Here is a 15,432-nt window from a genome sequence, read left to right as displayed (position 1 = left end):
TCCCAGCAAATTTCAAATAGACTTTCCGTCTAACGTAGCTCAGGGTTCCACTTCACTATCCCAAGAAGTCTGAGGTTTTGAGTTGTTGTGGCTTTATGTAAACCTCGACTGGCATCGCTGCTTAGTATTTTGTTTTTACACTTTGACAAAACAAATGTGATCAGGATTGAAAGAGATACAATCAAAGGACAACATTTTGTCTTGCATCTCTCCTGCAGTAAATTGGATGTTGGAAAACCTGATACCTCAGGGTTGCATCATCTAGGCGAAGCAGAAAAAAGTGAAGAGACGGCAGACCTTGTATTTTATTTTAATTTGCAATAAGATTCCAGCATAATTTCTGTAGCTTCTGAGCTCAAGGCTAGATGGGTGCTAGTGGCGGATGTGCAGGACTCTGGCTTCTTCCTTCATGAATGTGAGCGAGGCTTAAGAAACAAGTTGCAATACCTGCAACTGCAAGCTCTGGGTTTTAGGAAACAACATGAAAACGACACGGTGGCACTTTCTTTCTTTCTTTCTTACTTTTTTTTTTTTAATTGCATTTAACTCATGATCACTTTTGGATTTTGGGGTCATAGTGAAGCTATGTTGAGAGATGAACTTGGTTACTGTTTTTTGTTTGTTTGTTTTAATCTTTTTTCCCCAATGAATTATTTTAATGAGTACAATCTGCTTTTCCCTTTTTGATACATAAGAGGGAAGAATATTTTCTTAAGGAAATAATACTATTGGTCATATGCATTGGCAGTAGTTACTTGGCAAACTGGGAAGCTCATCTGTTTTCCTAAGTATTTGTGAAAGGAAGAAAGAAAAGTTATTGTAATTTTAACTGTGTTTTTATTTTTATTTTTTTAGCATGCAGCAGACTTGGTGAAAACAGTTGCATCTCGTTATGATGAATATATAAATGTTAAAGATCTGGTTGACAAAATCAACCGTGCGCTTACAGCTGCCAAAAAAGACAATGACTTCATTTACCATGACCGGGTTCCTGACCTGAAAGATTTGGAGTCAATTGGAAAAGCCAGTCTTGTGAAGTCTACTCCAGTTGCTGTTCCCCTGAGTCAGAAATTCACTGGTAAGTGAAGTGTGTGGAGTGCCCAGGGTAATTGTTACCTTGTGAAACATATGGCCACCAAAGTTCATTCATACCATGAAGAAGTAAATGTTTACTTTTGAATTGTATTCGGTGTACAGCAGTGTTTGTGAAAGTCCCATTTGTCTTTTCCAGTTTGTTGCTCTACTTCTTGATCATAAAAAGTACTGAAAGAATAAACCACAAGTTGAAAATCATTATCTGCAGTGTGCCCTTCTCTTAAAGATTCTCTTGGATTTTCTCAGCAACTGTATTTTCTATATTAAACCAACTTTTTTAATTCCAGAAGAAACACTAATATCAGGGAGAAGCATCAAATTGTACAATCTTAACTAACCTAGTTGCTGACCTTCCTGTAAAGCTGAAAAATTTCAGTTTGCTGGCTGTATGGAGGAGTTCTGAAAAATGATCCCCTCTTCCGTTTCTCATTGTCCTCTTTTAAAAAACCAGAATTAGAAATGAAGCCTGATTTGTAATCCTACAATTGTTTTAAATGTAATGACTTCGATTTATTTCTAAATCAATTTCAGTCTTAAAAACTGAAACCTCATCTAAAGACCTGTGGAAATAGTTGGGTGGTTTTTTTGTTTTTTTTTTTTTAAGGCATCTTGGGGAGTGTGGGAGAGTATCTTAAACTGTTCAGATCAGTCTCTGTAGAACAACCTGTACAGAAGAGCTGTGAAGATGTTTGTGTCCTTTTACCTTCAACAGCGCAACTTTGAGTAATTTATGCCACTTTAATTGCAGACCTGTTTGAGAAGATGGTTCCCTTGCAAGTTCAGCAATCTGTGAGTGTTTATAACCAGAGAAGGGCAGATCTAGTAAACAGGTCAATAGCCCAGATGAGAGAAGCTACAAATCTGGCAAATGGGTAAGTATGGCTTCTTGTTAAACTTATCAAGAGGACTTACGGAACAGCCTATATATAAACACTGGTTGCCTTTCTGCCTCCAGACATTCAGATCACAGTACCTTTTTATTACTGTATGGTAGGCTGGCAAACTTAAGCCATAGCAGGGGTATTTCAAACTAGTTTTCTGCAGATGTTAAGACTGAAACCATATTAAGAACAAATGGTATTTAATTTTCTTCAATATTTCCTCATTTTTTAGGAGTCTGACACTTGCTCAGAAAAAGTTCCAGTTCCATTAATCTTCATATTCCAACAGTCAGCTTGATTGTACCAGGGACTTAATAATGTGATACTTCTTCCCCCCAAGTTTTGTTCTTTAAAAATAAGAAATTTATATCAAGCTGAAAGATAGGAATGTAACTCAAGGCAGTTGGTTCTTTATCTGCCAGGTAGTTACTACTGAAAATGTTTTCCATATTTTGTAAGTGCTAAAGAACTAGGATTTGTTTAGCTTTTTAAGAGCTTTGAAACTTATTTTGGTGAGAGAGACACTAGGAATAAGTTTAGAGTTTTCAGTTTGCAGTTTCTGTCCAGGAATACGTTGTACTCTGTTTCCATTATAATAGACTCTGTGGTTGTTTGTCTGGATAGCAGCACTATTTACAGGATAAAACCATCTAATGCTCCAAACAAGTTGCTGTTTAACATGTTGACTCTTTCAGTGTGTTGGCTTCCCTCAATCTTCCTGCTGCTATCGAAGATGTGTCTGGTGATACTGTTCCTCAGTCTATTTTGAACAAGTCTAAGTCCGTGATTGAACAGGGAGGAATTCAGACTGTTGATCAGTTGATCAAAGATCTGCCTGAACTGCTCCAAAGGAATAAAGAAATTTTAGATGAAGTAAGCTCAGCAACTGCTAATACTCAAATATTCTTAAAATGCACCACAACTGAACTTTTTCTCTTTAAACGGCAATAGAAGAAGTGCACTATTATCCAAAATGCTTTGAACTTTAATAGCACTTTAAAAATATGTCATTTAAGTGTTTAGTCCATACAAAAACTGTTCTGTCACATGTGGATGTTCCCTTACAAGTATTTTGTTTTTAACATTGCCGGGGGTAGGGGAGCGAAAGCATTCTCAAGAAACTGGTGTGATTTGTTCCTTTCATGCCTGTTTTTTATTTGCCAAATTAAATAAATTTATAAAGGCTGTATAAGCATTCTTTATATTTTCTACACTAGCTGTTTGTTTTGTAGTCATTTCATGTTTAGAATGGCTTATAATGTGTGTAACACTTTACTCTTGTAGTCACTGCGGTTATTGGATGAAGAAGAAACTACAGACAATGACCTGCGAACAAAATTCAAAGAGCGCTGGCAGAGAACACCCTCCAACGAACTCTATAAGCCTTTAAGGGCAGGTAAAGTTCATGTTTCATGCGTTGGATTCTGGGGATGCTCTACCAAATGTTCGTTCTCATTGCATAAATTAAAGTAGTTTTCAGTGCTCTGATATTACCTTTAAAGACACCAATTTCAGTTTAGGAGAGGTTATACCAAAATATCCTATGCAGTCTGCACCATTATTTGGAGTTGAGAGATGATGTGACATCGTGACACAGCAGAGAACTTGCTGCTGCTTTTGCACCCCTGGAATGCACATGCATGCTAAAGTTTCAGAAAGCATATGTGATGAAAAATGGCTGTTCTAAGAATCTGGTTGCAATTCCCTCTTAATTTCACTGTATTTTTTTTTTTTTTTTGTAAATTAACATTCTGTCTTTCCCATCTGTATTTCCCATCAAAGTGTTCTTTTCTCTTTGATTTGGTGTACTGTTTTTTTTTTCTTTTTTTTTTTTTTTTTTTTTTCTCCAGCAGTTAGTCAAACTACTGAGGGTTATGACTCTAGCGTGGTTTCTGTGCATGTAATATGAGTTGTTTTGAAGCTAACAAGGGACTGATACCAGTGCCTTGGTTTGGCAAAGTTTTTAAATTTGAGGAGTATCTCAAACCAGTGTTCATTCATATAATGTACTTCTGTATACTTCTCTGGAGAATTAATATAGATGCCTAGTTTATGCGCTATGTAAAACATAACTTAGAAGCTTAAGTTTTATTTGTAAGTCTTAATAACTTCAGGATGTGCAGGCTCATAATGTATGAAGACTTGTGAAAAGCATGAAAGCTGCTCTGGTGCAAGTCTTGGATAAAACAAGTTTTGAAGTGATATAAACGACCGTTTTTTTTTTTTTTTCCTTCTTCCTACCACTAGAGGGAGCCAATTTCCATAATATTTTGAATAAAGCTGTGCAAGCAGATGGCCAAGTTAAAGAGCGCTATCAGTCCCACCGGGATACAATTGCACTTCTGTGTAAGCCTGAGTCAGAACTCAATGCTGCCATTCCTTCTGCCGACCCAGCAAAAACATTACAAGGAAGTGAGGTAAAGCACTGAAATTTGTCTCTATTTTGAGTAGAACTGCTATTCATAGAATCATAGAATGGTTAGAGTTGGAAGGGACCTTAAAGATCATCCAGTTCCAACCCCCCTGCCCTGGGCTGGGACACCTCCCACCAGACCAGGTTGCTCAAAGCCCCATCCAGCCTGGCCTTGAACACCTCCAGGGATGGGGCATCCACAGCTTCTCTGGGCAACCTGTTCCAGTGTCTCACCACCCTCACAGGAAAGAACTTCTTTCTAGTATCTAACCTAAATCTCCCCTCTTCCAATTTAAAACCATTACCCCTCATCCTATCGCCGCACTCTCTGATGAAGAGTCCCTCCCCATCTCTCCTGTAGCCCCCCTTCAGGTACTGGAAGGCTGTTATAAGGTCTCCTCGGAGCCTTCTCTTCTCCAGGCTGAACAACCCCATCTCTCTCAGCCTGTCTTTATAGGAGAGGTGCTCCAGCCTAATTCATCTAACGAAGTAAACTTACATGAATTGGTGTGGAGGCTGATCCTTAGCTGCTCTTGTTTCTGTCACAATTGATACAGGAGGTAACTAACAATTAGAAAAGAGACTGTCTTTTTGTTTAAAATCTGCTTGAGTATATTTCATTACACTTAGTGTGAGGAAGTTCAGTTCCCAGGGACAGCAAGACTGGTTGACTGTTACAAAAGGAGCAATCCTTGATGAATATTTTTGTTGTGTAGGGTGGTGGGATGTAGGGCTCAGGTTCTTGGGGCAATTAGGCAATGTAAAAGACACGGCCTAGTATTTTAAAGTTTCAGGCAATTACACCAACTTACTTTCCAAGAAAGTAATGTCTCATCTACAGGAATATTGTTTTTCTCATAGGAGTCATTTGAAGTCCATGTTTTGACTGTCATTTTTAGAATATCCTATTAGAAGGTATCCGATCAGTTTTTAGAAGACTTTTAAGTCTTTGCATTAATTCAGTGTTATTAGTGGAAGAAAATCCTTAAAGGAGAATATAGCATGAGAAATACTTGAAGGTCTTTGTTTTGTTGAGTTTTGTCCCGGTTTGTCATCTTAAACACATTTATAAACAAATAGTCATGCAGTAGTGTTGTCAGCACCAGTGAGGAGTGTAAGATGAAAACAAATAATAGAGTATAATTCTGGAATAATTCCTCTAAACGTGCAAACTTCTGACAATCTTTCTTACCCAGGTTGTTAATGTCTTAAGAACTTTGTTGGCCAATCTGGATGAAGTTAAGAAGGAGAGAGAACAACTGGAAAATGACCTGAAATCTGTAAATTTTGACATGACAAGCAAATTCCTAACCGCACTTGCACAGGATGGTGCTATAAATGAGGAGGCTATCTCTGTGACAGAGTTGGACAGAATTTATGGAAGTTACACACAGAAAGTTCAAGAATCCCTAAAAAAGCAGGAAGAACTTATCAAAAACATTCAGGTACAACAGCTTGTATGTCTTCCTCTTAAACTAAGGAGCAATGATCTCTCCAGTGCTTTAGAAATCTCCCAGAGCTCCACTGTAAATTCTCTTGGACCTTTTCTTGGCCTATTTCTGAAGATGGCTTTGTCCTTGAAAGAAGCTTAACTGGTGTGTTAAGAAGTTTTTGATTTCGTCTTGTTTTTTTCCCCATATCCCATCTTAATACTTTTTTCTGGGGTAGCAGGACACCTGTCCTTACTCTCTACTAGAAGACATTTTGGGTCCCTGAAGTACGTTTTGATTTATTCCTAATTGCTATTTACAATGTGCTTGATTTCCAGCGTGTACAAAGCTCACCAAAGTAAAAATGAATGAGAATTTCCCAAAGTTTATTTATAAATTCAGCCTTAATTTGTCAATAATGCTGGAGATAGGCACCTAAAACGTGGCAAAAGAGGAAGTCTTGGTGCTTGGACAGGTGACAATAGTGGCTTGAGTAATAATGGGGCCTATTTGTGCACGAGATTACTTCAGCTCCCAGAAGCAGCCAAACTTGAACATCAAAGGAATATCCATCAATATTTTAAAAGTCTATTATGTTAAAAGATATCTCAGTATAAAATCCTTTACAAACACGGGCCATACGGTCATTTAGAAATTGTTTTTTTCCATGTGGAAAAGTGTCTTATTCTTGCAATCCAAGTTGCAGTCAGAAGTTGCGAGTAATCTTCTTAAGTATTCTTGTTTATTTTCCCAAAAGAAATGAGCTCTATGTGATCCTTCTGTAAGTTTTCCATTTCCCTGTCCTTTTAGTAGCTTGCCAACGTCAACCAAATCTGAGGTAGCACTTCTTAAAAATACTAACTTTCAGTATGATTTTATGAATATCAATGGAGAGAGCCTAATTAGTACAGCCTCTGAGAGTCTGCAGTATGAACTTGAGAATTAGCTGGAGGCAGCCCACAACAGAACAGATAATTAGCTAATACCTACTGCCAGCGAGTTAATATATGTATAGTTCTGAAATAGGCACTGCCCTTGGCAGACAGCTAGTATTGGGAAGTACAATGTGTCAATGGAAGGTGAGGAAAGGTAAATACTGGGAAAAGGGGGTAGAAGCCAACGAGTTAGAGGAAAAGTACCCCAAAGATATGCAGTCTTACATGGGACTAGCTTGCATCATTTTCAATGCTTATTTTTCCCCTTCTAAGAATGCACATCAGGATTTTTCAAAGATGAAACAATCGAACAACGAATCAAATTTAAGAGAAGAAGTTTTGAAGAACTTAGCTGTAGCAAACGACAACTTCGTGGAACTTGTAGCCAATTTAAAAGAAGGCACAAAGGTATGGTACGCTTAAGGGATTGGAAGAACTTTTTTGTTATTTATTTACACAACGAGATATGAATCAAAAATCATAATAAACTTTGCAGACCTGCTAGGTAAGCGGTACATTTTTTGAGGATTTTACTACTGAAGTGAGGACAGCGAGTTGCTTGGATTTTGATTGTTCTGACAGCTGTGAAAGCCTGCTTTGTTCCTATCTGAAAAGTAAGCTTTTCTGAGCATTGCTTTATATTAAAATAGGAAAAGGTGTTAATTACAGCTGAGTAACTGATGCTGAAGTACCCAGATAAGCCATTTTATCTGAGGAAGTCTTTCCTCTGTTCTCCCATGGTATTTAATCACCTTATCAAATTTGTGTTTTATACACTGCTACTGCATACATGAGGAGAGATGAGGAGAGCTTTATTTAGCTTGCTTTTTTTGATCTGGGCTTCTGGAAGGTGTCTTATTGCATCTTTATTGAGTACTTTTTGCTGGTTTATTGATAATTCCCTAGAGGGGAAAAAGGAAAACAAAACTCTGAAACGTCTATACAAATGAAATGGATGGAACTGACTGAAGACAGTAAAAGTGAAAACAGAAAAAATTATCCTTTAGGTAATAAACAGTTAATCACCAGAAGTGATCTATTTTATTCTGGTTGCAATACATTTTGTAGTTGTCTTAAGCTATTTTTATATTTATATACACATGGAGAGAGAGGGAGATATATTTGTGTGTGTGTGTATAAATGTATATATATATATAAAACACACACACCCCCAAATCTTAGGATATTAAAGGGATGGACAACAGCTGACTATTTTTTTTTTTTTTTTTTTTTGAAAAGCAGAATAAAATACACTAGAAAACTTTACTGGAATGGCAGGTTCTGGGCGCCTTAATAATATAACACCTATAATGGGATCGACATGTAAAAATATGCTGGTGTGGACTCTGAAGGTTTTGATTGAGCGTGTTATTTGTTTTTTCCTTCACTAGTTTTACAACGAGCTGACAGAAATCCTGCTGAAATTCCAAAATAAATGCAGTGACATTGTCTTTGCTCGCAAGACTGAAAGAGATGAATTGCTCAAGTAAGACTTCAATGTTTTATTTAAGCATTGTAGAAATTAATCTTTGGGGACATGTTTATTATGGTACTTGATGAAATGAATAGTTACTCCACTACCTGTGAGAAATAGTTTGAGAGATACATATGCATATATAACAACATCAAGACAGTATTTCTAGCTTTTTTTCCATCATTCCTTTTTACTGAAGAGGTAAATACAAGGACAGTTTTCTTGGGAGTTTTTGTTTCGGTCTTGGTTTTTTGTACCAAGTTTCTGCAAAAGTTCCCACTTTTGCTTGTTCTCCTCCTTTGGAGCTCCCCTTTGCACACTGTGTAATAGGAGCCTGTAGTTTGTTGTGAACTAGACTGTATTCCTTCGTCAGCCTCCCCTGTCTCCTGTTTCAGAACGCCAGGTATCAAGTTCTAACTGTTACATATTGCTCGCCTGTCATTTTTATGCAAAATTGTCTGAAATCTTAAATGTTTCCTCAAGTCTCTGAAGAATCTGCCCCATCTCAAATATTGAATCCTTGCATTGAGAAATGCACCACATACCTCTGAATATGGAACTTAAAACTGCTTCCTTGGAGTCTTGATGGCAGGCTGACTGTAAAATTACGCTGTTCAATGGCAGCTCGTAGTACAGCCTGACACCAAAGCCTCTTTGTGTCTTATCAAAGTATCTTACCAAGAGTAATTTGACCACTAGGCGTAACAGAACAGAGAACTTGACAGCTCATATGCTTGCTGAGTCATTCAGATTTTTGCCAGGGTTTGGTTTTTTTTTCTAGTTATGCTTATCCAGATATAAATAATATTGCAGACTATCTAGTGGAGTCTTTTTTTTTTTTTTTTTTTAACAGTTCTGTTAGATGTATGGTATTTGCATGCACTATTATTTAATTTAGGGAAATCTACAAGCAACATTTGGTTTTTTTCTGTATTTGAGCATCTGTTTACATGTCAAAATTACTGAAATGTACTTTTTCCATAGCCTTGAAGCTTCCTTATGTTCTCAGGAAAGCTTCTAAATTGCTAAATGTTCTGATTATTCTATAATTTCTGATCCCAAAGCTTTTGGCTAATTCAGTGATCTATACCCAGTATTGAGTTGAAACATAAAGACATTATTAAGAAAACAACTGTAACAGTTAATCAGAGGCTTGGCTAGAGGATTGTTTCTGTGGAAGTGATTTGGACTCCAGATTTATTTTGAGCTAGCTCAGTGACCATGCTTTAAATACTAGATTTACTCTGTTGCATCTTTTTTAGCTTAGCTTGCTGAAGTGTGTAACAAACAATTCTTAAACTAAGCTGTATGTTTGCTTGTTTGTTTTTCTAATAGAGATTTGCAGCAAAGCATTGCTAGGGAACCCAGTGCTCCCTCTATTCCTCTGCCCACATATCAGACCACGCCAGCCGGAGGAAGTAAGCCTGCTGCATCGTCAGCTCCGACTCCAGCACCCAGAACCATGGTGGTAAATACATCCTATGGAATTAGTGGGTTGAAAAATAGAAGGTCCGCGCTTTGGATCTCCAAACTGATCTGTAATTTGTGTCTACTGCTCCTTAATATATTGGTGTATTTGGAAATACGTTGAAGTGAAATAGAGGGCAAAGTCTAAAGGCTTTGCAGAGAGATGTATTATGTACTCTTGGTGTTTGTAATTTATAGAATTGAAATGGAAAGCTTATTGCTTTTTACATGCTTTGCATTATTATCTGTATAGACTACATATGGAACGTCCATTTAAACTAAAAATAAAAAAGAACTAGTCATGTAACCACAGCTTTTGATTTTGAGACTTTCAGAAAGAAGCTCCGGCTTAATTCACTTTCTCTTGTTAGGGGACTAAACCACAGCCACCAGCACGGCCACCACCACCAGTGATTTCTGCAGCGAGCAGTTCCTCTTCTGCGTCAGCACCCTCTGGAACAGCTGCACCTCCTCCTGCTGCTCCTACTCCTACTCCTACTCCAGGAGCCAGTGCCCCTGCAGCAAACACTGCACCTTCACAGGCACAGGGACCTCCATACCCAACTTATCCAGGTTACCCAGGGTAAGCTATGGGAGTACTTAAGCATTTCTTCCTTATCCTGATACCTAAAAGCACTTGTTTTTTAAAATCAGTTATTACCATAATTGAAGATGTGTTTAGTGTTTGAGACAAGGTGATTTTTTTCGTTTGTTTGTTTTAATCATGTGATTCTTGTTGGAATCATTTGCTGGTACCATTTGTGGTAGGGTTCGTTTTAAGGTTTGGGAGTTTGGCTTCTTTAGAGGAGAAGGGAGATAGGACTGCAGTTCTGAACTGTGGTTTATGACTATTGCCAGCCCTTTCGTAATCAGCTGGTGTTGCTTATCTCAAAAGTGTCGGCATATCTCATTTTTCAACTATTGGTATCTTGCTGAAGATGATGAAAAATACAGGAAAAAATCCAGTTGAGTAGTGTGCTTTCTTCTGATTTTTTTTCCATCTTTCTGGAGTCCTCAGGAGGAATGGAAGGCAGCTGCTCTCTTCTTCAGTAACAGGCTCAGCAAATGTTAAAATATGTACAATAATATTAAACATAAGAGAATCAATTTAGATCAGTTCTGGTATGGCTGGTTGCCTTCAGTCCACCTTCTGTCTCCATTTCTGTTCCATGCATTATGGTGGGTTTTTTTTCATGTTTGATCCTTGAAAGTTACGACGCTTTCTGCTGTGCAGAAAGGGAAATGAAAGGAAAGCATTTGCAGTGATTGTATGTCTTTTTGTATCTATTAATGAGTTGTTATTTTCAAATTAACATAGTCATTGTTTTGCAACTAAAAGTATGATTTTTTTTTTTTTTTCCCCCTCCCGCCCCCACACAGGTATTGCCAGATGCCAATGCCAGTGGCCTATAATCCATACATGTATGGTCAATATAATCTGCCATATGCACCCTCACCTGTCTTTCAAAACCCTGGACAAGCACCATATCCGGCATCTCAACAACCTGGATACCCTTTTCCTCAACAGCCTTTTTACCCTCAGCAATAATGTACCTGCAAAGAAGCTCTGCTTGTTAAAATTGGGGGAGAAATTGGCAATAAGCATACTAAAAGTTTTAGCTTCGGTTAACGTACCACACTGAACTGTATGCAGTCTATAACTCCAGTTTATTGTTAACCACTCAAAAAATGTCTAGATCAGTTCTTGATTACACTAAACACTTGGAAAGATGTGCTGCAGTGGTTTAGGCTGTAGACTAACGCCAGAATTAGAGCCTAATTCAGTGGTTTGAAACTGTACACTACGTGTTGGCTAGACCAAAATATTTCTTTGCAAAAATCCTAGAAGTAACAAATGGGTTCAGATGAGAAAACGGGAAGCAGTGCGTGCACTGGGTGTGATATATTCTACAGAACCATACAGCGTTTCCTTCTATACTCTATTGGTTTGTATTTTTTTGACTTTAGTTAATTATGCTATTTTGTCTAATAATCAAGGCCTTGTAAATTGTCAGTAAAAAAAAAATAAATAAATTCCTTAAGAATGGTTTAAATACTTGGCATTCTCATTACCGTAAAAATGTGTTTTGTGTGGCTGTAGATTCTTTCATTTGTCCCTTGACTTGCATAACATAGAGGTGACTTCTCAAGCATTTAGCCTTACAACTGAATTTCCACCTCCTTTTCCTTGATTCTCTATTTTTATGACAGAATCTTGAATGAACCATTTAAATGTTGGTAGATGAAGTCTCGCAGGTAGAATTTTCCTGTAACTTTGAAGTGTATTTGAGTAAAATATGTTCATTACAGTTTTAAAGGAATGATTACTCTCATCTCCAGAAAACTTCTTAAAAGAAGGGAGATCAGGGCCCCTCTTAACAGGACCAGGGACTGGTTGGTCTAACCCACATTTTTCCAAAGAAATGTTGATCAGAAATGTGTTATGGCTCAAAATAGGGCAACTGTTGATTGTTGGAGCTTTTCAGATTGTTTTTATGTGATTGCTTTTTTTCCCTTGAAAAAAATTAATGTATTCCCTCAGGGAGCTTGCTATCAGTCGAGAAACTTTTTGTTTTGGTGGAGAAAAAAAAAACCAACTTGTAAATTAAAGCAGATTGAATGTTTACTTTTGGATCCATCTTCTCAAGGGATTAATAACCTTGCACTACATTTTACAATAGATAATGAAGAATATAATTTGTGGTTAATGGCTTCTACCAAATATTTACTAATCATCTTTTAGTCTTTTTTTTTTTTTTTTAAACATGTTTGTTGAGTGAGGCACTCACTATTCCTTTAGCCCTTGACACGAGTGAGTTAGTTCTATGGGACGGTGAATTTCCCGAGTGCTTCGTACAAGATGTTCTGGCCTTACAGAATAGTTGTCACAATACCCATGTTAAATGTTACTGCTTTGGGTTTTTTTTTTTCCTATTTAAGTGCCTGATTAAAATATTGAGGTATATTTTAATGTAGGGGTTTAGAGGGTGCCAGTTACTGTAGCATCTGGGTGGAAACCTCCCTGGGTCTTGAATACTCTTCCTCAAAGAAAGCAGCATCCGTATCCGTATGAGCTCCTTTCTTTCTGTCTCGAGTTCTCCTTTACTGTGCAGTCACTCCTATGACTTTGTAAGCACGACTTGTCTTCGATACTCCCCAACCCCCCAACAGAAAAAGTAGATCAAAAACGTAAAAATAAACATCCCTTGTAGAACATGAATATCTAATTCTAAACAAATTTATTAGACCTGTAGAAGCTCAGTGATGTGGGGGAACAGGATGAATACAGCACCATCGATACCAGTGTGCGCAAGCACGGGTGCTTTGCATTTCCTAATAAAAATTGCTGAACGGGGTGGCACGGGAACCTCTCCAATATTCTTCCCCCGATGAGAATACACAAGAGGCAAGGAAGGACAGTGAGAAAAAGCTAGGAAGGTAACTGTTGGGAACCAACAACCAGAACCTGATTTTACTTTTAACTGGAAAAACAGTAGTTTTCCATTAATTTTCACTGTGTCAACGTGAGCAAGTGCAAGTCTAATGCAACCTTTTAAGTTCTAAATTTCTAGTACACTATGGCCTGTAGATTTTTTTTTTTTCAGTTTGTGCATTAGATGCATTTGAGTTATTGTGTAAGTAAGTTTGTTCCTAGTGCCTCGATTTATAAAACTTCCTTTAATGCTGTATAAAAATGTAACTTGGTTCAAGGTAAAGATTCCTACAACTGAAATTTCCTTTTAAGACTTGGTAGATCTGGAATCACGGTTGAAACATTTTTTTTTTTTTCCCAGTTGTGTTACTGCTTGCTTTAGTCTGCTATTATTTGAATATGTATAGAAATCTATGCATTATGTTGAGCTTTCACATGACCATTTTTCTCTCTTTTTCTTTTTTTTTTTCTAAAGAGAACAGAAAAATCCAGAGACGTGTATGTATCTGCTTTTAAGCATGCAACTGTCATGACTTTGGTTGAAATGTTATCTTGTTCTTCTCTAGTTTATTAAAAAAAAAAAAAAAATCAGTTAGAAAACATGATTTCCTGGCTTTTTCTCTCGAGTGTTGTTTGGGAAAGGATGGAAATAAGTTGCGGGCCCCCAAATAAGTTTGTGCTGCGTAGAAGGCGCTCAGCGCATCGGCTGCTCTGTGTGTACGGCTCGGCAGTGACCCCTCTGTCTACATCCTTGTAGCTGGGTTTATTTCCAAAGCTCTGTCTACATCCTTGTAGCTGGGTTTATTTCCAAAGCTCTGTCTACATCCTTGTAGCTGGGTTTATTTCCAAAGCTGAGGGAGTGTGTTTCCTTCCAAATATATGAGGAGGAAATGGTGAGGTCCTGCTGCTTTAACAAACTCTGAATCAAAGTTTCTTTTCATGCCCTCACGTTCGACTGGGGTTTGTGTGACTCGCAGGAGCGTGGGTTTGGGAGGCAAAGTGATTAAAGGCTTAACTTTTCCCAGCAGATAAATCGCTCCCTGAGAAGTTGATTTGATTTTTTTAAATTTTTTTTTTTTTTTTTTTTTTTTTTTCAGAAAAAGGCTGTATAACACCATGCTTATTGCAGTTGCTGTGGGGAGACAAACGTTTACAGTATGTCCTCTCAGAGACTTTGAAGTCAAGCATTTATCATGTCTTGCATAAAAGCTTTCACTGCAATTAATGAGAAAAGCAAGTCTTATGAAGCAAACTAATTACAATTCATCACTGAAATACGAAACTACTGCGGGGCTAGGAGGTCTTTCCTGAGGTGTGTTAGGTTTTTTGTTGTGTTTTTGTTTGGGGTTTTTTTGTGTGTGTTTTTTTTTTTTTTTTCCCTTTTTGAATGTAGTTTCAGCCCGTATGTATCACAGAATGCTATGGGGTTGGAAGGGACCTCTGGAGATCACCTAGTCCAACCCCCCTGCCAAAGCAGGTCCACCCAGAGCAGGTTGCACAGGAACGTGTCCAGGGGGGTTTGAATGTCTCCAGAGAAGGAGACTCCACCACCTCTCTGGGCAGCCTCTTCCAGGGCTCTGCCACCCTCAAAGTGAAGAAGTTCCTCCTCATGTTTAGGTGGAACTTCTTATGTTCAAGTTTGTGCCCATTCCCTCTTGTCCTGTCCCTGGGCACCACTGAAAAAAGACTGGCCCCATCCTCTTGACACCCATCCTTTAAGTATTTATAGGCATTGATCAGATCCCCCTTCAGTCTTCTCTTCTCCAGACTAAAAAGCCCCAAGTCTCTCAGCCTTTCCTCCTAAGAGAGATGCTGCAGGCCCCTCAGCATCTTTGTAGCCCTTTTTTGAAAAAGTGTTTTCTTTCCTGACCACTAATTTGATATTGCCGATGGTTCTTTCACTATCCTCCTGAACAGGATGTAGGATTATTTTGGGTGCTTTTAGGGCTGATCTGTGGGCTCTAGTCTGAATTACACTGGGTGTACGCCATTGCTATCTCAAACTACCTTGAGGCAGTATTTGGACCTTGACTTTCTGAAACGACGTTACTTGTTGCCAGGTAGCTGAAAGCGGCAAAAAAAATCTTTGGAAAGAGAAAAGAAATTTTTTTTTCTTGGTGTTAGCCGAGAGATGTACTTGTTTGTTACTAAATTGTTTGTGGTTCTGAAGTGACTTGCATCTCGGCACGTGTTTTCTGGCAGGTATTTATCCCGACAGAACGTTAAAATAGATGAAGCTGAGTGGCTGTGGTTGTGTACTACAGGGTGAAGCTACCAGAATTGTCAAGACTTCACTGGGTTTAG

General features: G+C 38.1%; 1 protein-coding gene across 3 annotated transcripts in view; it reads left to right on the top strand.

Moving 5' to 3' along the window:
* Window positions 1–13,700, top strand: part of PDCD6IP (programmed cell death 6 interacting protein) — a 34,169-nt gene extending 20,469 nt beyond the window's left edge. For 2 of the 3 annotated variants that reach the window (XM_074150137.1, XM_074150136.1), the window contains exons 8-18: window positions 856–1,078; window positions 1,844–1,967; window positions 2,672–2,849; window positions 3,261–3,372; window positions 4,224–4,393; window positions 5,586–5,834; window positions 7,028–7,162; window positions 8,146–8,240; window positions 9,564–9,696; window positions 10,067–10,278; window positions 11,076–13,700. In XM_074150137.1, coding sequence (XP_074006238.1) covers window positions 856–1,078; window positions 1,844–1,967; window positions 2,672–2,849; window positions 3,261–3,372; window positions 4,224–4,393; window positions 5,586–5,834; window positions 7,028–7,162; window positions 8,146–8,240; window positions 9,564–9,696; window positions 10,067–10,278; window positions 11,076–11,244 — 1,800 coding nt within the window. In that variant the 3' untranslated portion in view covers window positions 11,245–13,700. The remainder of the gene's footprint in view (window positions 1–855; window positions 1,079–1,843; window positions 1,968–2,671; window positions 2,850–3,260; window positions 3,373–4,223; window positions 4,394–5,585; window positions 5,835–7,027; window positions 7,163–8,145; window positions 8,241–9,563; window positions 9,697–10,066; window positions 10,279–11,075) is intronic. The other variant, XM_074150138.1, reaches the window with a different exon arrangement.
* Window positions 13,701–15,432: the final 1,732 nt, after the last annotated feature.

Source organism: Numenius arquata, chromosome 7 (genome assembly GCF_964106895.1).
Source record: "Numenius arquata chromosome 7, bNumArq3.hap1.1, whole genome shotgun sequence".
NCBI classification, from domain to species: Eukaryota; Metazoa; Chordata; class Aves; order Charadriiformes; family Scolopacidae; genus Numenius; species Numenius arquata.
The sequence above is the reverse complement of the archived record's forward strand: the minus strand, read 5'-3'. Positions and strand labels throughout refer to the sequence as shown.